This window comes from Anomaloglossus baeobatrachus, chromosome 9, assembly GCF_048569485.1.
Source record: "Anomaloglossus baeobatrachus isolate aAnoBae1 chromosome 9, aAnoBae1.hap1, whole genome shotgun sequence".
NCBI classification, from domain to species: domain Eukaryota; kingdom Metazoa; phylum Chordata; class Amphibia; order Anura; family Aromobatidae; genus Anomaloglossus; species Anomaloglossus baeobatrachus.
The window spans coordinates 14,690,066-14,712,364 of NC_134361.1; the positions used below are offsets into that span (position 1 = coordinate 14,690,066).

The 22,299-nt window shown below is 49.0% G+C and overlaps 1 protein-coding gene across 2 annotated transcripts in view; it reads right to left on the reverse strand.

Moving 5' to 3' along the window:
• Positions 1-1,311: 1,311 nt before the first annotated feature.
• The window catches only part of ZNF711 (zinc finger protein 711), a 54,286-nt gene continuing 33,298 nt past the window's right edge, over positions 1,312-22,299 (reverse strand). For both annotated transcript variants that reach the window (XM_075323075.1, XM_075323074.1), the window contains exons 7-9: positions 4,751-4,798; positions 4,144-4,284; positions 1,312-3,109 (exon numbers count right to left, since the gene is read on the reverse strand). In XM_075323075.1, coding sequence (XP_075179190.1) covers positions 1,932-3,109; positions 4,144-4,284; positions 4,751-4,798 — 1,367 coding nt within the window. In that variant the 3' untranslated portion in view covers positions 1,312-1,931. The remainder of the gene's footprint in view (positions 3,110-4,143; positions 4,285-4,750; positions 4,799-22,299) is intronic.

Genomic DNA, 22,299 nt, shown 5'->3' on the forward strand with positions numbered 1-22,299 from the left:
CCATCAGTGCCACGAGGGCCGATGTGTCTCAGCTCCGGCCATCAGTGCCACGAGGGCCGATGTGTCTCAGCTCCGGCCATCAGTGCCACGAGAGCCGATGTGTCTCAGCTCCGGCCATCAGTAGCACGAGGGCCGATGTGTCTCTGCTCCGGCCATCAGTGCCACGAGGGCCGATGTGTCTCAGCTCCGGCCATCAGTGCCACGAGGGCCGATGTGTCTCAGCTCCGGCCATCAGTGCCACGAGGGCCGATGTGTCTCCGCTCCGGCCATCAGTGCCACGAGGGCCGATGTGTCTCCGCTCCGGCCATCAGTGCCACGAGGGCCGATGTGTCTCCGCTCCGGCCATCAGTGCCACGAGGGCCGATGTGTCTCAGCTCCGGCCATCAGTGCCACGAGGGCCGATGTGTCTCAGCTCCGGCCATCAGTGCCACGAGGGCCGATGTGTCTCCGCTCCGGGGCCATCAGTGCCACGAGGGCCGATGTGTCTCCGCTCCGGCCATCAGTGCCACGAGGGCCGATGTGTCTCAGCTCCGGCCATCAGTGCCACATTACGATCTTGATTCTTTTTTTCACAAAAATCAAGTATACAGAACACATATTTCCACCACAAGCAAAACCATCTCTATCCGCTTGCATGCAGGACGTCTGGGCAGCTTGTAAAATTTGATTAAACTTCATCTACCTCCCTGGCGCTAAAAAATCCACTGCAGTCACCATGAGTGAGTGATGGAAAATCTGCTGCGGAGCATAAAACGGATCACATGGGGTGTCCTCCGAGAGCTGCAGGGTATAGCCTAATGCCGGCCATACACATTAGATGATACGACGCTTTGCCGGACAGCCATGTCAGCCGACTTTACGCTGAGTGCTCCCGTGTTTTCTACGAGTCAGTCACCAACTAACACGTCGCCGGCTTATCTCAGAGAAAACAATAGTATCATCAGTCTGACATAGGACATACCTGACGGACATCGCACCGGACCATCAGTCGGCCGGCGCCCTTATTACACTATCCGCTGACCCTGTCAGTAATGTAGGGTTCGGCTGACGTTTGTATAATGTGTACGGGGTCTTATGATGGCTGATCCCCGGTGTACCCGTGTCGTGCATCCATTATATACATACGCAGACCTTGCTTTCCCTCGCATTGCAGTAGTTGCCTTGAAGTGCCGCCGTCTCCTGCCGTCCCTCACTCGCAGACGTATCACAGATAAAAGTGCTAATTTTCTGGTATATTCTTCCATCTATAGATATAATATATACTTATTTACATATATTTAAAATAACAGAAAACTCCATCAGACTCATACGTACGTACAATAAACCTCACTCCACGGTAATGACGATAAGAAGCTCTGTACTGGGGACGACATCGCCTTATCTAGCACCTTGTATCTTGCTGCATTCGACCTTTAGGATCAGGAGAAACAATAAAATAAAAATGCTACTGGATCAATACTTTATCCCGTCACCTCGTCACGTTAGCAGCGCTGTAAACTCTTTATATACTATATCCGCCGCGATGGCGTTTCTTCCAGAAGGGCACAAATCGCGTCGTTTTGCAGCACATGGAAATTGCAACGTTCAGGCACAGAGTTGAAAACGAGCGTTTGTGACCCCTCCGCCTGTCACAGATCCGAGTCTGCGCAGAGGTGGGCAAGCTGCAGAGTGCTGGTTCTTGTGGTTCTCCTGCGGACCCCTCCCCACCCCCCCCCCACCTCAACCCGATATTGTCAGCGTTGGTCAGTTACACGTGTGTCACGTGCTCTAGTGCACAATTGAAGATTAACCCCTTCATGACCAAGGAACGCACAGCAAAGTGCAAAAAAAAAGGAAAAAAAAGAAAGAAAGAGAAAGGCTGTGGTTCCGGTCTGTGAAGAGGCTGCGGTTCCGGTCAGTGAAGAGGCTGCGATCTGTTGCGGCAGCCGGTGCTACATGACGGCCTCCTTGTGGTGCCGCATGATGTGCTGATTTTTTTCGGACGGCCTGCGGAACCCCTTCTTGCAGAACTCGCAGCGGTGCGGGTAGTCCTTGGTGTGTATGGAGATGACGTGCCGTTTAAAGCCCGAGGCGTCGGTGGTGCTGTACTCGCAGTACTGACACTGGTACACTTTCTTGCCGCTGTGCGTCTTCATGTGCTTCTTGAGCTCGAGCTGAAGCCGGAAGCCTCGTTTGCACTTTTTACATTTAAAGGGCAAGTCCTTAGTGTGAACGGAGAGGATGTGGCCGCTCAGGATGAAGGGGTCGGACGTTTTAAAGTCACAGTGACGGCACTGGTGAATCTTTTTGCCTTTGTGGGTCTCGCTGTGCTTCTTGAGTTCTGACGGACGGTGGAACCCTTTCTCGCACACCTCACACTTGTGCGGGAAGTCCTTGGTGTGAACGGATATGACGTGCCGTTTAAGGTCACTGGAGTTGGTGCTCTTGTGGTCACAGTGGGGGCACTGGTGGGTTTTGTGACCTTGAAAGAGCTCAGTGTGCCTTAAAAGTTCCTTTTCATCAGTAAATGCCTGTGGACACTGTTCACATTTGTATGGCAAGTCCGTCCCATGGCGGCTTTTAATGTGCGTTTTTAGGTTGGACTGGTCGGCGCACCTAAATTCACAATAGTGGCACAAGTATGGCTTCTCGCCTGTGTGTGTCCTCATGTGTTTTTTGAGCTCAGAGGGGTGCCGGAAACCCTTACCACATTCAACGCACACGTGGGGGAAGTTCTTGCTGTGCACGGCCAGCAGATGGCGGTTCAGCAGTCCCTGCTCGCTGGTCTCGTAGTCGCAGTATTTGCACTTGTGGAGTTTGGGCTCCTTGTCTCGCAGGATGAGCTTGTTGGAGTTGAGGGGGCTCGCCTCCCGGTATCTCCGCGTGTATTCTGTGAACTCGTGCGTCTTGTCCACCTTGCTGCTCAGCTTGTGGCTCTCCAGGTGGTTGTGGAAGCTGACCTTCTTGTTGGTGGTGAAGTCGCAGTCCGTGCACTGATATTTCTTCTTCATCATGTGATCGGGGTGATTCTTCATGTGACGTTTTAGGAAACCTCTGGACTTGAACTTCTTGCCACATAAGTGACAAGGGTAGACCGTCAGCGGCTGTCCGTCCGGGCCGATGATGACGGCTGAGCAGAAAACACAAAAGACAAAGACTAAGTAGTGCATCAAAGGATTTCACTGCGCAGCAGGTGGATTACACTGCGCAGCAGGTGGATTACAGGGGCCTTTTAAATTAAAGAAACCATAACGAACCTAAACCAAAACTGCTGACTCACGGGACCCAAAAATAAAGTGCGACCGTGCTGCTATTGTTACAAAATATGAAGGTCCTGAAATAACAACTGTGAAGGAGCCCCAAAATAAAAAGTATTCTCCAAAAATGCTGACTGTCTTCCCATTACATTGGTGCAACTCAATTAACACAACTCGCACCATCAGGTACGACAGTAATTTCGGAGGTGCTGCGAGGGATTTTTTTTTTGTGTTCGGATTTTTTGTTTTGTTTTGCACCTTGTATGAGACTGGCCTAAAACATCTCGAGTGTTGAGAAGGTAAATGGTAGAATTACATAAGGTGTAGAGACATCAGCCACGACCGTAATCTGTAGCCGCTGAATTAGAGCCGTGAGGACCATCACTTACCTGATGACATCCGTGGCTCATCTGATTGGCCGACCAGGTACGATATCACATGTACATTGTATCAAAACAATGACATCACACCAGGCCAGCCAATCAAAAGAAGAGCTGCGGATACCATCAGGCCAAAGATTACGGTCGTGGCTGATTTCTCCACACGTGGTGTAGTTAGACAAAATACCCAAGAAGGATCAACTTCTCGAGATTCAAGATGTTTTAGACCAGATCTCATACAAGGTGCACAAAATCCTAAACACACTAAATACTGAAGACTTCAGGAACTGCAGTAGAATGATGCAGCCATCTCCGAGCATTACTGTGCACCCTGTACATTGGCGATGACCAGCATCACTGACCTCAGGCCGAATGTTGCTTCTGACCAGTATATTGGGACTTTAATACATAATAAAACATTTAAGGTGCAGCTGATGTGTCCTATAAGCAGCGTCCCGCGCACAGCACAGCGTCCCGCGCACGGCACAGCGTCGGTCACACATTTGTGTGCCTGATTCTGGCGGTACCTGTCTGCCACTGTCTGGCGTCGCCTCTCCTCCTCTTCTTGGCTTTTTGCTTCAGCGCTCTGCTGGTAGCGATACTGTCACAGATCTGCAGATACTGCGTTGCTGGTCCGTTCTTGTTTTCCAGTCGAGGCTCCAAGTTTCCTGTTGGCATAAAAAGTCATAAGGAAAGAAAAAAAAACAAAAAAACTGGATTGTTCATGAGGCGGTTCACGCACCCGATGCTCGTTAATAAATACACTATTGCCGCACGGCACGTGTGCCACATTCAGAGCGGAAACATAATAAATCTGCTTTACAGGTGCTTTGGATACTTGTAGGTATTGGCCATTTCTACAAGGAACTTTACTTTTTAATCACTGTATTCTACACTTATGTTTTGCCTCGATATCCACAGGTACAATGGATCCTCATATATATTTTGTGATACTCCAAAGAATGAGTTCCTGCATTGCCCAATGTCTATAAACCTGATGGAGATACCCGAGCACAGAGCCCCGATATCTCCACGAGTCCCATCCAGCGTGAATAGCGCAGCAGAGTGCAGACGGGCACAGCACCCTGGTTCCCCATGATCAGACACTTATCCTGTTGCTCCATGGACACTCACCGGCCTCCTGCCAATCCCCGTATTTTCTGGGCAGCTCCCGCTCTTCTCCTACAGTGAAAAAAACAAAAATCAATGGTCACAGAAATGGAAGTAGTAATTTCTGACTACATCTGTCCTGGAGCTTTCTAACACTCACTGACACATTTATATATACCGTATATACTCGAGTATAAGCCGAGTTTTTCAGCCCATTTTTTAAGCTAAAAATGCCCCCCTCGGCTTATACTTGTGTCAGGGTCCCACAAAAAAAAAAGAGAATTTTGTTACTTACCGTAAATTCTTTTTCTTATAGTTCCGTATTGGGAGACCCAGACCATGGGTGTATAGCTTCTGCCTCCGGAAGACACACAAAGTACTACACTAAAAAGTGTAGCTCCTCCCTCCGAGCATATACACCCCCTGGATGACCACATCTAGCCAGTTTAGTGCAAAAGCTGAAGGAGGACATCCACCCACAAGTAGAGATAGAGTTAAACCCGGAATAACCGGAACCTCTGTCTACAACAACAGCCGGTGAAAAACACACGGAACAAGAACTGCCAACAGGCAACAGGGAGGGTGCTGGGTCTCCCATGTCGGAACTATAAGAAAAAGAATTTACGGTAAGTAAACAAAATTCTCTTTTTCTTCATCGTTACTTATGGGAGACCCAGACCATGGGACGTTCCAAAGCAGTCCATGGGTGGGAAATAAACAGAAAACTGAGAAGTAGGCAAAACCTAACTTCATAAATGGGCGACAGCCGCCTGAAGGATGCGTCTGCCCAAGCTCGCATCTACCGAAGCATGAGCATGCACTTGGTAGTGCTTCGAAAAGGTGTGCAGACTAGACCAAGTGGCAGCCTGACAGACCTGCTGAGCCGTAGCCTGGTGCCTGAAAGCCCAGGAGGCACCGACAGCTCTGGTCGAGTGCGCCTTAATCCCCGGCGGGGGAGGCACCTGAGAACATTGGTAGGCATCGGATATGGCCGACCTAATCTAACGAGCTAGGGTCGGTTTAGAAGCCGAGAGACCCTTGCGCTGACCTGTGGTCAGCACAAAAAGAGAGGTGCACCGCCTAAGAGCAGCGGTGCGTGACACATAGATCCGGAGCGCCCGCACCAAATCTAAAGTATGCAACGCTTTCTCAAAGCGATGCACAGGGGCCGGACAAAGGGAAGGCAATGAAATGTCCTGGTTAAGGTGGAAAGGAGACACCACCTTAGGGAGAAAGTCCGGAGTCGGACGGAGAACCATCTTGTCTTGGTGAAAAACCAAAAAGGGTGACTCCGAAGAGAGCGCAGCCAAATCAGAAACTCTCCTGAGAGAAGTTATGGCCACCAGAAAGACCACTTTCTGTGAAAGTCGAAACAAAGAAACCTCCCTAAGAGGCTCAAAGGGGGGTTTCTGTAAGGCCGTGAGGACCAGATTAAGGTCCCAGGGATCCAGAGGCCGCCGGTAAGGCGGAATGACGTGAGATGCGCCCTGCATGAAGGTGCGCACCTGGGCCAGTCGGGCGATACGCCGCTGGAACAACACTGACAGAGCCGAGACCTGTCCCTTGAGGGAATTGAGGGATAGTCCTAGCTGCAGACCGGACTGCAGGAAGGACAGAAGGGTCGGCAGGGAAAAAGGCCAAGGGGCATGGCCGGAAGAACGACACCAGGACAGGAAAATTCTCCAAGTCCTGTGGTAAATCCTGGCCGAGGAAGACTTCCGAGCCTGAGTCATAGTGGAGATGACTTCGGGAGGAATGCCGGAAGCCGTCAGGATCCAGGACTCAAGAGCCACGCCGTCAATCTGAGAGCTGCAGAATTCTGGCGGAAAAACGGACCTTGTGAGAGAAGGTCTGGGCGATCCGGGAGATGCCACGGCATGTTAGAGAAGCCATCTTGTATCTTTTTGGTATAGATCGAAGTCCAGTATAGAAGTTATAGAAGTTCATTGTTTTCTAATATAGTTATGCAAAGAGTTATGAAATCGTTACGCAATCTATTATGCAAGTTTGGAATGAGTAATTGATGTTCTATTTCACATCTGCTATGACTATTCCACATCTGCTATTCTTTTATTGTTTATACGGTCATCTTGACCTGGCGCTTGGTTGACAGGGTTGATTGAACACATCTCTTAAAACACTTTTTATTACATATCTTTGGCTTGAAATATTAATCCTTTTCTGGCATTGAAACATTGATCCTTTCCATATGTGATGATATCATGAATAATTTCCAAATGACTATATTTGGTATAATCTGAAGTTGTATAATCATATCACGTGTCTCATATTGTGTAATCGGTTTGAAAGGTATAAAAGAACCATCAACTCTAATAAAGGCAGAGCTGATGAACCACTATATACTTGAGTCTGTCATATGGTGATTTAAGCGTGCTCTCACAACCGGCCGGTCCGTCCCAGCTACCTGAGAGGAAACAAGACCCCGGCTTTAACAGTTGGAGGCCCTCAGCGAGCCCCATGACTGGGACCCAGACAGACTTTCCCCTTTCCATCCGTCTAAGACTGAACACAGCGTTCTTCCTCGCTTCTTGAACAGAAAATACTAAACCTAGGTAAGTTGATCTTTTTGATCTCAACGTATTTTCTCTTCAAGAGGGGGTAGAGAGCACGAGTCAGTCTCCGGGGGATATAAACAGGAAACTCGCGATTCCTCAGGTAGCCTTTATGTTCATTGTTTGTTTGTCTTGTCCTATATGCTGAAAACAAAGTTGTACTTTTTGTAAATTATGCTGCTACAAGTTTTTTCCTTTCTTCTTCTGTCTTCTTTCTTTATCTGTTTCACAATACTAACCCACTAACTAATAATATAATACTTGGCTACTTTTCCTTATTACCTTTTCAATCTGATATATTGAAGTTGTTTTTTTGATATTAGGTGTGATAGAATTCTGTCACTTTCCCCTGTATAGTCAAAGACTTGCAGTGAAAAGTGAGGGGGGAGAACGGAGACTGCAGCGTTGTGACCTTATAACCCGCACTCGCTGTACAGAGCACTCGCTGAACAGAGCTCATAGAATTGGAATGCCGTGTATTAACTGAGTTAGAAGTATGTCATTTGTTTCTAGATGGGCAAAAACAGAAGATCTAGTCTAGTATATATTGTTAACAGTTGTTTTACATCTCTGATATTTAGAGGTATGGTTTGAGCTGCATATAATTTGTTAGGAATGGTGAACATTGTCTTTGCTTAGTAACGTTGTATTTGTAAGGTAAAGTTGCAATAGAAGATATATAGAGAGTTGTTGGACTGGGAATGAGAGAGGATCCACTGGATTACACTCTCTGGGTGGATTCAGCCCTAGTAACGGGACCAGGAGGATGGACTTGTGTGTGCGGAGAACAAAATCCTGATTGGCGTGAATATTGTGCTGCCTGTGGCAGACCAAGACCACGAAAACAAGCAGGATCTTGTGTCCCCAGTATAAGATCAGAATAGACGCACACCCTATACCATGGGTGGATTCAGGAATGGAAGTGTCAGCATCAGATGATTCTGAGGAATGAGGAATATATAGCTATTGCAATTGGAGTTTTGTATTTGTTTGTGTGTCTTTACTAGCTTAGACAGTGGTATATTAGGAAAGAAAGACAAACTGGTTTGATTACCTTGAAAGATAGGGGTTCCCGTTGACTGCTAGTGGACAAATACTAGATTCAGGAAAGGGTTTGTAGCTAGCGGAAAGGAATTAGTAGCTAGCCGACATAAGTCAACCGCTTGAACTGCTAGCCAAGGGATCGCTACCCTTTGGGCAGATCAGCAGATAGTGTGAGGTGGAGGGCCGCTACCTTTTAACTACCACACTATGGGAACCAGTCTTACCAGACTTTCTACTAGGTCAAACAGTATGGATCAAAGATTCAGGATGATTGACTTGGTCAGAAGGGAGAATGGAGAAAAAGCAGTTAAGAACAGTGCTAAAATACTGAAGAAGGCGGGGATGCCTAAGACAGGTTGTTTAGATTTTTGCCGGTGGCAGCAGTTCGGCCGAGAGAATTACCAATGGATTCAGAAGCACGGATACCATGCTCAAGTTGCAGCGTGGCTCCGGACTTCTGAACGCCATCATCCTCTTATAAATGACTATAGCGATAAGGATAGACTTAAGGTATCAGAGGAGAAGTTTGTTGATATATTGTGTTCAGAAATGTTTCAAGGGCAAGATGAAAGAGTAGACGAATATCATGCTCGATGTGTTTCCCTTTTTATAGATAATGGTTATGACTTAAAGGACTTTAGGGAAATAATGCTCTTTAAGGGTATGTTTAAGGAAGGGTTAAGGAGAGATCTTAGGAAAGAAGTAGTAAGAACATGTATAGACTATAAATGTGTACCACTTGAACAATCATTGCACATGATAAGAGCTATAGAAGATCAGATGATGAAAAAGAAAGCTCAGGAACAAACCCCTGTAATGGTAAACATACACTCAAGAGCATTTGATGATGCGGTAAAAAGATCAGTGGAAGGATTACAGACTGAGCGTAGAATGGATAATATGCCAGACTTTGAGTATAAAGAAAAGGGATTGTGTTTTGGATGTGGAAAAAGGGGACACTATAAACGAGACTGTTACAGGATAAGAAGAAAAAGGCAACAACGGGAAGTACAGAGAGAGGGAGCATTTGTTAGAACAGATATAGGTTGCAATCATAAAAACAACATACTGGGACTGGGAAATAGGCAGCCCCCAAGGAAAGCAAATAATTAGGGTCAAACCTGTAGATGGCTCTATAGCCACTGCACAGGTAACCCTTCCCACTAGCAAAAATATATATAGTATAATAGATATGAGAATAAGCCTTATACTAATTAATAAACAAAAATGCTAGAATAGTTCATTATAAAAAATTGGAATCACTGTTACAGGACCAATGCCGGAATCTATGCTTGTTGTAATGATGTCTTTGATTTAAATAGATGAAAGCAAGCTGAATGAGAACCATCATCAAAATTAAGGTACCTGTATATTTGTGTATAAAATAATATCCCCTGAGTAGAAAGCAGAATGGAAGCCATTACAAAACAGGTAGAAAATTATCTAAAAGAACAGGATTGGAGTGATTGGTGGGTTGTGAGTTGGGGAGTGTCATTCCTTCAGTGTCACGAAACTATTTTATGTGCTGGCAGCATGTAACGGGAACAAAATTCTAAAATTCTAACAGCAAAACTCTAAAATCAAAAGAGGGGTTTTGTGATGCTGAGGAGGTGACATTCTCCGTGGATTCATAATTCATGACTGGAAAATATCTCATTTTATTTGTTTTGTTATAATTTAGGGAAAAAACACCATCTAGTGGGATATGTATGTATAAATATTTATATATATATGTTCTGGTGGTGGTTACCCATGCAAAGGAAGTATGTTAATGTTAATTTGGTAATACACATTAGAAATACAAGGCACTATACTAAGTGTAGTAATTATTATTTCAAGTATTGACAAAATATTTATTAAATGAACTGACTAGCAAAGTGTAAGGTAGCTCTATTCATAATATTTAATCCAGCTACTTTGTTATTCGACACAGATGATAAATGAAGTCTAGAGACAAATTGTTTGTATCGAAAACCCACAACCTTTGAATTGTTTGTATATTGTATATTTGTCCAGCAAAAATTTTGAGTGAATAAATATACAAAAGGGGGGAAAGGAGGTTATCTATTATATACTCTAGTAGTATAGTAGCACTTCCCTTGTAATAGTCACTATGAAACATGTCTATTAAGTAGAAAAATGAAAATATAATTGTTTTGTTTAGTATTTTTGACCATATCCATATAAAGTATAAATGCTGAAGACTATTAACTGGTTGGAGGTAATGTTGTAAGAATGATATGATGACATATTTTTAGCTTTGTTTTTACAGATGATTGGTCGCTTCTGCACTGGAAATGCTACGGCTTACACAGCACGAAATAATTAAAATTTAAACCACTCCCTTCTTACCTATATTAGTACAGAAGGCAGTGATGATGAGGCCCTCTCTTAATGGGAAAAGCAGAACTGGGTAAGATGGTTAAAAATAAGCAATAGATCTTTACTGAGTGTCAACTGAAATGAAAAACTGTAGAATACGTATGAGCCCGAATGAAGGTTCCCCTGTTATTGCTCTCCTGTTATTAAATAAGCCAGGTACAACGAAGATAAAGTCTAGACCTGAGCTGACAGTGATGGAGCACAAAAAGATGCTTACACAGGTGTAGTTAAGAAAGAAATAATAACCGGGCCTAGAGTTGAGAGTTTTCCATCTTTCCCTGTACAGACCACCTTGGTGGCTCCTGTCACGTCTGTGACGTCTGCCACTTCTTGTGTTCTTAAATCCCTACAGGTACAAGAAATTCAACGAGGAGTGGAGATAGAGACGCAGGAAGCCCAGCTGACTGAGGTCTGTGGATACAGGGCGGTAATATTTCTCTGCCATAAGCTCTCTTCTTATTGATGGTCCAGGTAACCAATAGATTAATAAGGAATTCTCTGTGAAAAACGGATATAAGAGTGTGTCTTAAAAAAAAAAACAAGGTATGGGTGACACCAGAATTTAGTCCAGATTTACCCAGACTTGTAAGACACATGCCCAAAATAATGTAAGAAGGAAAACTGTATAGTTCATAGAAATATACCCTGCATTGGCTCTTCCCATCTCAGAGATCGCAGATAAATTATAGTGATATACCATGAGCAAGTGTTATGCAAGTTTGTGCGTGTTCTGTAGTTTTCTTCCCAGATTTGGTTAGAAGCAAGCCAGTGCAGAAAATGATATGTTATTACTAGAAAAGCACATGATAGAAATTGTATATATAAGGTATGTATAAAAGATAAAAGATAAAAGGGTACAAAATGCAATTTTTGTTCACAGATCCAGTAATCAGACGTGTAATTTTTGATATATAAATGATTGATTGAATATGTAATACCATGTAATAAACAGTTGATTTCAGTTTCATTCCAGATCCTTCCAATCTGGCACACATTCTCTGAAGTTTGGGGGACTGGGTGACGGTCTGGAGGCGTGTGGGGGAAACTTGGATCTACACCAAGTCCAACTTAGTACACCAACCTCAGTAAAAGTCCATACATCCCATTGCAGGAGGGTTCACAAAGATTAAAGAAATGACATTAGGGAAGTATTGTGTACTGCTTCTCTTTCTATATGTTGTTTTCCTTTTAGGTATAAACAGTGGGACAATAAATTTGTAATGTATCATGAATATATATTAATATCATGTCTTGTTTTGTAACCCCCATACCCAATCAAATGTTAAAAGTTAGTTTTGGAATAAGGGGTTATGCCCCAAACCAAAATCCGTATTGTACTAGATCTCCTTGTATATCCCTACAAAGATACATACATGAAACAAACTGGACCAGAGCCTATAGATTTGAACATGGTGACACTGATACTTGTGCAAATCGCAGTGCAATACACATGAGTGAAGAAATTGAAGAAGGGCAATTAGGTGATGGAGCAGCAGATATGTCAATATAAAATTGAAAGCTAGAGTGGTTACCACTGACTTAGAAGATTCTTGGTGTTTGTATGATGAGACCTTGCGATTTGTATCAGTAGTAATGGCGTTACTAAGTGAATATCAGTTTGAACTTCCAAAAGGTATTTACATTGTTTGTGGGGAAAAAGCTTGTAGATGGATTCCAAAGGGAGCGGAGGGAACCTGTACATTGGCTAGATTGGAACCTGCAACATGGATATGGAGTGAGGATGATTTCCCATACAAAAACATTCCTCAACACATGCTTGCAAAACGTGTAACTGACACAAAATCTAGCAAACAGACACAGAAGCATTTGTTTAGTACACCATGGTACATGCAGGCAGGAATGGTACTGACAGGTCCATTAGGAGTAATGTTGGGGAATATGAGAAATGCCCAAATGATTCAAGAACTAGGAGATATTTTTGATAATGTGACTGATCTATTATTTGATGTTATAAATATAGAATCAGCCTACACGAAGCAGCTCATTATCATTACCAATCAACATTCTATGGTACTTGATTATCTCACTGCTTCTAGTGGAGGTTTCTGTCAGGTGGTGGGACCTTCATGTTGTCACTTCATAAACCCTGAAGGACTGATGCAGGTTACACATGATATAAACCAAGCAGAAAGACTTAAAAAGGGATTTAAGGAAGCCAATGCATTGAGTGAACTACCCTTCCCTGAATGGCTTTCCTGGTTAAACCCACTGAATCTATTCAAGGGTGTAGGTGGATGGATCACAGGGATAATACATTATGTCATTCAAGGAGCGTTTATAATATTAGTAATTACAGTATTGGTAAAATTATTTGTAATGCTTGTAAAGAAAATTCTAGGAGCTAATTGTAGCTGTTTTTCAGGAACATGCAAACCCCAAAAGAGAGAAGCTACTGATACTAAATCCCTCCAAACTCAAGTAATGATGACCATAACAACCACAAAGAGATGCAGATGTATGATATGTGACAAAGATACCCTGGCAGACTTAACCGACTGTGCCTACTGTGGAAGTCCTATGGAATCGTTTGACCACAAGATGCAAGAACATCAGCATGAAAAGAACTTTAATATTGTGTAAAACACCATAAAGTGTGTGATATATAAACACACTATAAAGACTCTATAAAGTTACACCACAAAGTGTGTGATATATAAACACACTATAAGGACTATACAAACATATACCACATTTACATAATGAATAAACTGGTAGAACATACATATATGATATTATACTACATATATAGCCTATAGCCTTATATAGCCTTAAGTATATGTTCCCCTCTAGGAACAGTAGATAGGATGGGTATAGGGACATGTAGGCCGATCCCACAGAGCACGTTTGAATGGCAGGGCCCCATAATGCGCGTAGGGAAAGCCTAGTGTATTATGAATGTAGGACAAGTCTCTGCGGTCTACCCTATAGGAAGGGACAGATGAGATAGAACATAATTAATCAAAAGAGGGGAATTGTTAGAGAAGCCATCTTGTATCTTTTTGGTATAGATCGAAGTCCAGTATAGAAGTTATAGAAGTTCATTGTTTTCTAATATAGTTATGCAAAGAGTTATGAAATCGTTACGCAATCTATTATGCAAGTTTGGAATGAGTAATTGATGTTCTATTTCACATCTGCTATGACTATTCCACATCTGCTATTCTTTTATTGTTTATACGGTCATCTTGACCTGGCGCTTGGTTGACAGGGTTGATTGAACACATCTCTTAAAACACTTTTTATTACATATCTTTGGCTTGAAATATTAATCCTTTTCTGGCATTGAAACATTGATCCTTTCCATATGTGATGATATCATGAATAATTTCCAAATGACTATATTTGGTATAATCTGAAGTTGTATAATCATATCACGTGTCTCATATTGTGTAATCGGTTTGAAAGGTATAAAAGAACCATCAACTCTAATAAAGGCAGAGCTGATGAACCACTATATACTTGAGTCTGTCATATGGTGATTTAAGCGTGCTCTCACAACCGGCCGGTCCGTCCCAGCTACCTGAGAGGAAACAAGACCCCGGCTTTAACAGGCACCTCTACGGACAGATGGAGCAGGTCTGGGTACCAAGCTCGCCTGGGCCAGTCTGGAGCAATGATTATGACCCGACGGCCCTGCATTCTGATCTTGCGCAGGACTCTGGGCAAGAGAGCTAGAGGGGGAAACACGTAGGCCAGACGTAACTGGGACCAATCCTGAACCAGCGCGTCCGCTGCCAAGGCCTGAGGATCGTGGGAGCGAGCCACGTAAACCGGGACCTTGTTGTTGTGCCGGGATGCCATTAGATCCACTTCCGGAGTGCCCCACTTGCGGCAGATTGACCGGAACACTGCCGGATGCAGGGCCCACTCGCCGCTGTCCACGGTTTGACGGCTGAGATAATCTGCCTCCCAGTTTTCTACGTCTGGGATGTGGACTGCGGATATGGTGGACTTGGAGTCCTCCATCCACTGAAGGATACGTTGAACTTCCAACATTGCTAGGCGGCTGCGAGTCCCGCCCTGGTGATTGATGTAGGCAACTGCTGTCGCGTTGTCTGACTGGACTCGAATGTGCTTGCCCGCCAACAGGTGGTGAAAGGCTACGAGAGCTAGGAGCACAGCTCTGATTTCCAGCACATTGATCGAGAGGGCTGATTCGGACGGAGTCCAAGTGCCCTGTGCTCGGTGGTGGAGAAACACTGCTCCCCAGCCGGATAGACTGGCATCCGTGGTGAGAATCACCCAGGACGGGGCCAGAAAGGAGCGTCCCTGGGACAGAGAGAGGGGCCGAAGCCACCACTGAAGAGAGCCCCTGGTCTGCGGTGACAGAGCCACCAGCCTGTGCAAGGAAGAGGTCCGCTTGTCCCAACAGCGGAGAATGTCCAGCTGCAGAGGACGCAGATGGAACTGGGCAAAGGGAACCGCTTCCATTGACGCCACCATCTGACCCAGCACCTGCATGAGGTGCCTGATGGAATGACGGCGGGGCTTCAACAGAGAGAGCACCGCCAGATGGAGGGACTGCTGTTTGACTAAGGGCCGCTTCACAAGTGCCGGCAGAGTCTCGAATTGCATCCCTAGGTACGTAAGTTTCTGGGTCGGGGTCAGAGTGGACTTCGGCAGATTGACAAGCCACCCGAATTGAACAAGCGTGGCGAGAGTGAGCGAGACACTCCGCTGACAGTCTGCACTGGATGAAGCCCTGACTAGAAGGTCGTCCAGGTAAGGAATCACTGCCAACCCCTGGAGGTGCAGAACCGCAACTACTGCTGCCATGACCTTGGTGAATACACGAGGGGCCGTGGCTAACCCGAAGGGGAGAGCCACGAATTGGAAATGTTCCTCTCCGATTGCAAAACGTAGCCAACGCTGGTGTGAAACTGCAATTGGCACATGCAGATAGGCATCTCTGATGTCGATGGATGCTAGAAAATCTCCTTGGGTCATTGAGGCAATGACCGATCGCAGAGATTCCATGCGAAAGTGCCGCACCTGAACATGCTTAATGAGAAGCTTGAGATCCAGGATGGGCCGGAAGGAACCGTCCTTCTTGGGGACTAGGAAGAGGTTTGAGTAGAAACCTCTGAACCGTTCCCGGGCGGGAACCGGTACAATTACTCCGTTGGCCTGCAAGGATGCCACGGCCTGTGAGAAGGCGGCGGCTTTGGAGCAGGGGGGAGTGGACAGAAAAAATCTGTTTGGCGGGCTGGAAGAAAATTCTATCCTGTAGCCGTGGGAGATGATATCCCGCACCCACTGATCGGAGACGTGTTGGAGCCACACGTTGCCAAAGTGGGAGAGCCTGCCACCGACCAAGGACGTTGCTGGCGCAGCCAGATAGTCAAGAGGAGGCTGCCTTAGTGGCAGCGGCTCCTCCGCTCTTCTGAGGACGCGGCTTCGCGTGCCAGCTGGGTTTTCGATCCTTGGCTGAGTTAGTGGACGAGGCTGAGGGCTTAGAGCAGGGGTGGGGAACCTTTTTTCTGTCGGGGGCCATTTGGAAATTTCTACCAACCTTCGGGGGCCGCACAAAATTATCAATATTTAAATGACCCTGCTATATTGGGTGAAGCAATTAATTAACTGGGGGCATGGGGCTGGGGGCACAGACACCACACGCGGGGCTGGGGGCACAGACACCACACGCGGGGCTGGGGGCACAGACACCACACGCGGGGCTGGGGGCACAGACACCACACGCGGGGCTGGGGGCACAGACACCACACGCGGGGCTGGGGGCACAGACACCACACGCGGGGCTGGGGGCACAGACACCACACGCGGGGCTGGGGGCACAGACACCACACGCGGGGCTGGGGGCACAGACACCACACGCGGGGCTAGGGGCACAGACACCACTGTGGGGAGGCACAGACACCACTGTGGGGAGGCACAGACACCACTGTGGGGAGGCACAGACACCACTGTGGGGAGGCACAGACACCACTGTGGGGAGGCACAGACACCACTGTGGGGAGGCACAGACACCACTGTGGGGAGGCACAGACACCACTGTGGGGAGGCACAGACACCACTGTGGGGAGGCACAGACACCACTGTGGGGAGGCACAGACATCACTGTGGGGAGGCACAGACATCACTGTGGGGAGGCACAGACACCACTGTGGGGAGGCACAGACACCACTGTGGGGAGGCACAGACACCACTGTGGGGAGGCACAGACACCACTGTGGGGAGGCACAGACACCACTGTGGGGAGGCACAGACATCACTGTGGGGAGGCACAGACATCACTGTGGGGAGGCACAGACATCACTGGGGGGGGCTGCACAGACATCACTGGGGGGGGCTGCACAGACATCACTGGGGGGGGCTGCACAGACATCACTGGGGGGGCTGCACAGACATCACTGGGGGGGGGCTGCACAGACATCACTGGGGGGGGCTGCACAGACATCACTGAGGGGGGCTGCACAGACATCACTGAGGGGGGCTGCACAGACATCACTGAGGGGGGCTGCACAGACATCACTGAGGGGGGCTGCACAGACATCACTGGGGGGGGCTGCACAGACATCACTGGGGGGGGCTGCACAGACATCACTGGGGGGGGCTGCACAGACATCACTGGGGGGGGCTGCACAGACATCACTGGGGGGGGATGCACAGACATCACTGGGGGGGCTGCACAGACATCACTGGGGGGGCTGCACAGACATCACTGGGGGGGCTGCACAGACATCACTGGGGGGGGCTGCACAGACATCACTGGGGGGGCTGCACAGACATCACTGGGGGGGCTGCACAGACATCACTGGGGGGGCTGCACAGACATCACGGGGGGGGCTGCACAGACATCACGGGGGGGGGCTGCACAGACATCACGGGGGGGGGCTGCACAGACATCACGGGGGGGGGCTGCACAGACATCACGGGGGGGGGCTGCACAGACATCACGGGGGGGGCTGCACAGACATCACGGGAGGGCTGCACAGACATCACGGGGGGGGCTGCACAGACATCACGGGGGGGGCTGCACAGACATCACGGGGGGGGCTGCACAGACATCACGGGGGGGGCTGCACAGACATCACGGGGGGGGCTGCACAGACATCACGGGGGGGGCTGCACAAACATCACGGGGGGGGCTGCACAGACATCACGGGGGGGCTGCACAGACATCACGGGGGGGGCTGCACAGACATCACGGGGGGGGCTGCACAGACATCACGGGGGGGGCTGCACAGACATCACGGGGGGGGCTGCACAGACATCACGGGGGGGGGCTGCACAGACATCACGGGGGGGCTGCACAGACATCACGGGGGGGCTGCACACACGACTGGGGGGGTGCACACAGGACTGGGGGGGTGCACACAGGACTGGGGGGGTGCACACAGGACTGGGGGGGTGCACACAGGACTGGGGGGGTCCACACAGGACTGGGGGGGGTGCACACAGGACTGGGGGGGTGCACACAGGACTGGGGGGGTGCACACAGGACTGGGGGGGTGCACACAGGACTGGGGGGGTGCACACAGGACTGGGGGAGGGGTGCACACAGGACTGGGGGAGGGGTGCACACAGGACTGGGGGAGGGGTGCACACAGGACTGGGGGGGTGCACACAGGACTGGGGGGGTGCACACAGGACTGGGGGGGTGCACACAGGACTGGGGGGTGCACACAGGACTGGGGGGTGAACACAGGACTGGGGGGTGCACACAGGACTGGGGGGTGCACACAGGACTGGGGGAGGGGTGCACACAGGATTGGGGGGGTGCAAACAGGACTACTGGGTGATGGGCTGCACACAGGACATTGGGGGGCTGCACACAGGACTGGGGGAGGGGTGCACACAGGACATTGGGGGCCACACTGCGCTGAGAGTTTCATGCAACTCTGGGGGAGAAGGTTTACAGAACTGGTGTGGGGAGGCACAAAGCATTGGGCAGGGCACATAGCAGCAGAGGGTCGGCGCTGGACTCACAGCAGCATTGCACTCACATCACCGGAGTGCAGGAGCCGGACACACTGCATCAGAACTTGAAGGAGAAGGCAGGCACTGATCTCCGGAGGGCAGGGGGCGGACACACAAGGCTAGAAACTGTGAGGCTGCTGTGGACCCGCCCACAATTTGCACTGGCCGACGGGAGAACACATTGCAGCACAAACAGCAATGTGTGGATTTAAAGGGCCGGAAGCAGCAAACCGCGGTGACAGCACCAGTCCAGCACTGCCTCCCCCGGGAATCTGCCCGGGGGCCACATAAAAGGTCATGGCGGGCCGCATGCGGCCCGCGGGCCGGAGGTTCCCCACCCCTGGCTTAGAGGATGAAGAGTTAGAGGAACGAAACCTCGACTGGTTCCTGCCCTGGACAGGTTTCCTGGATTTAGTCTGTGGCAAGGAAGTACTCTTCCCGCCAGTAGCTTCCTTAATAATTTCATCCAGTTGTTCACCGAACAGCCGGGACCCAGCAAAGGGGAGCCCAGCAAGGTACTTCTTAGAAGAAGCGTCTGCTTTCCACTCTCGAAGCCACAAGATCCTGCAGATAGCGAGGGAATTAGCCGAAGCCACCGCAGTGCGGTGAGAAGCCTCCAGAATGGCAGACATGGCGTAGGATGAAAAAGCCGAAGCCTGGGAAGTTAAGGCAACCATTTTGGGCATAGAGTCCCTGGTAAGGGAATGCATCTCCTCCAGAGAAGCAGAGACGGCCTTAAGAGCCCACACTGCTGCAAAAGTGGGGGCGAACGAGGCCCCTGCCGCCTCATATACAGATTTGGCCAGAAGGTCAACCTGGCGGTCAGTGGGATCCTTAATCCTTAAGTGAGGTGCCATCAGCCACTGATACAACGGTCCGGGCTGAGATTCTAGACACCGGAGGGTCTACCTTTGGTGAATGAGCCCACTCCTTGACCACCTCTGGTGGAAGAAGGGAATTTTGTTTACTTACCGTAAATTCCTTTTCTTCTAGCTCCAATTGGGAGACCCAGACAATTGGGTGTAAAGCCATGCCTCCGGAGGCCACACAAAGCACCACACTAAAAGTGTAAAGCCCCTCCCCTTCAGCCTATACACCCCCCGTACTGCTACGGGCTCATCAGTTTTGGTGCAAAAGCCAGAAGGAGGAAAAAATTATAAACTGGTTTAAAGTAAATTCAATCCGAAGGAATATCGGAGAACTGAAACCATTTAACATGAACAACATGTGTATACAAAAACAGGGGCGGGTGCTGGGTCTCCCAATTGGAGCTAGAAGAAAAGGAATTTACGGTAAGTAAACAAAATTCCCTTCTTCTTTGTCGCTCCTAATTGGGAGACCCAGACAATTGGGACGTCCAAAAGCAGTCCCTGGGTGGGTAAATAATACCTCATAATAGAGCCGTAACGGCTCCGTCCTACAGGTGGGCAACTCCCGCCTGAAGGACTCGCCTACCTAGGCTGGCATCTGCCGAAGCATAGGTATGCATCTGATAGTGTTTCGTGAAAGTGTGCAGGCTCGACCAGGTAGCTGCCTGACACACCTGCTGAGCCGTAGCCTGGTGTCGCAAGGCCCAGGACGCTCCCACGGCCCTGGTAGAATGGGCCTTCAGTCCTGAGGGAACCGGAAGCCCCGAGGAACGGTAGGCTTCGAGAATTGGTTCCTTGATCCACCGAGCCAGGGTTGATTTGGAAGCTTGTGTCCCTTTACGCTGGCCAGCGACAAGGACAAAGAGAGCATCGGAGCGGCGCAGGGGCGCCGTACGAGAAATGTAGAGTCTGAGTGCTCTCACCAGATCTAACAAGTGCAAATCCTTTTCACATTGGTGAACTGGATGAGGACAAAACGAGGGTAAGGAGATGTCCTGATTGAGATGAAAAGTGGGCAAGGCAAATGGCCAGGGAGAAAACGCCTGAGCAGAGCACCACGACAGGAATATTTTCCACGTCCTGTGGTAGATCTTGGCGGACGTTGGTTTCCTAGCCTATCTCATAGTGGCAATGACCCCTTGAGATAATCCTGAAGACGCTAGGATCCAGGACTCAATGGCCACACAGTCAGGTTGAGGGCCGCAGAATTCAGATGGAAAAACGGCCCTTGAGACAGCAAATCTGGTCGATCTGGCAGTGCCCACGGTTGGCCGACCGTGAGATGCCACAGATCCGGGTACCACGACCTCCTCGGCCAGTCTGGAGCGACGAGGATGGCGCGGCGGCAGTCGGCCCTTATCTTGCGTAACACTCTGGGCAACAGAGCCAGAGGAAGAAACACATAAGGAAGCTGAAACTGCGACCAATCCTGAACTAAGGCGTCTGCCGCCAGAGCTCTGTGATCTTGAGATCGAGCCATGAATGTTGGGACCTTGTTGTTGTGCCGAGACGCCATTAGGTCGACGTCCGGCACCCCCCAGCGGCAACAGATCTCCTGAAACACGTCCGGGTGAAGGGACCATTCCCCTGCGTCCATGCCCTGGCGACTGAGAAAGTCTGCTTCCCAGTTTTCTACGCCCGGGATGTGAACTGCGGATATGGTGGAGGCTGTGGCTTCCACCCACAGCCGAATCCTCCGGACTTCCTGGAAGGCTTGCCGACTGCGTGTCCCACCTTGGTGGTTGATGTAAGCCACCGCTGTGGAGTTGTCCGACTGAATTCGGATCTGCTTGCTTTCCAGCCACTGCTGGAACGGTTTTAGGGCAAGATACACTGCCCGTATTTCCAGAACATTGATCTGAAGCGAGGACTCTTGCTGAGTCCACGTACCCTGAGCCCTGTGGTGGAGAAAGACTGCTCCCCACCCTGACAGGCTCGCGTCCGTCGTGACCACCGCCCAGGATGGGGGTAGGAAGGGTTTCCCTTTCGATAATGAGGTGGGAAGAAGCCACCACCGAAGGGAAGCTTTGGTTGCTTGAGAGAGGGAGACGTTCCTGTCTAGGGACGTCGGCCTCCTGTCCCACTTGCGTAGGATGTCCCATTGAAGAGGACGCAGGTGAAACTGCGCGAAAGGGACTGCTTCCATTGCTGCCACCATCTTCCCCAGGAAGTGCATGAGGTGCCTCAAGGGGTGTGACCGACCTTGAAGGAGAGATTGTACCCCTGTGTGTAGTGAACGCTGTTTGTCCAGCGGAAGCTTCACTATCGCTGGAAGAGTATGAAACTCCATGCCAAGATATGTCAGTGATTGGACCGGTGTCAGATTTGACTTTGGAAAATTGATGATCCACCCGAAACTCTGGAGAATCTCCAGAGTAACGTTGAGGCTGTGTTGGCATGCCTCTTGAGAGGGTGCCTTGACCAGCAGATCGTCTAAGTAAGGTATCACTGAGTGACCCTGAGAGTGGAGGACCGCAACTACTGTAGCCATGACCTTGGTGAAAACCCTTGGGGCTGTCGCCAGGCCGAACGGCAGTGCCGCGAACTGAAGGTGTTCGTCTCCTATGGCGAAGCGCAAGAAGCGCTGATGCTCTGGAGCAATTGGTACGTGGAGATAAGCATCCTTGATATCGATCGATGCTAGGAAATCTCCTTGGGACATTGAGGCGATGACGGAGCGGAGGGATTCCATCCGGAACCGCCTGGTCCTTACGTGTTTGTTGAGCAGTTTTAGGTCCAAAACAGG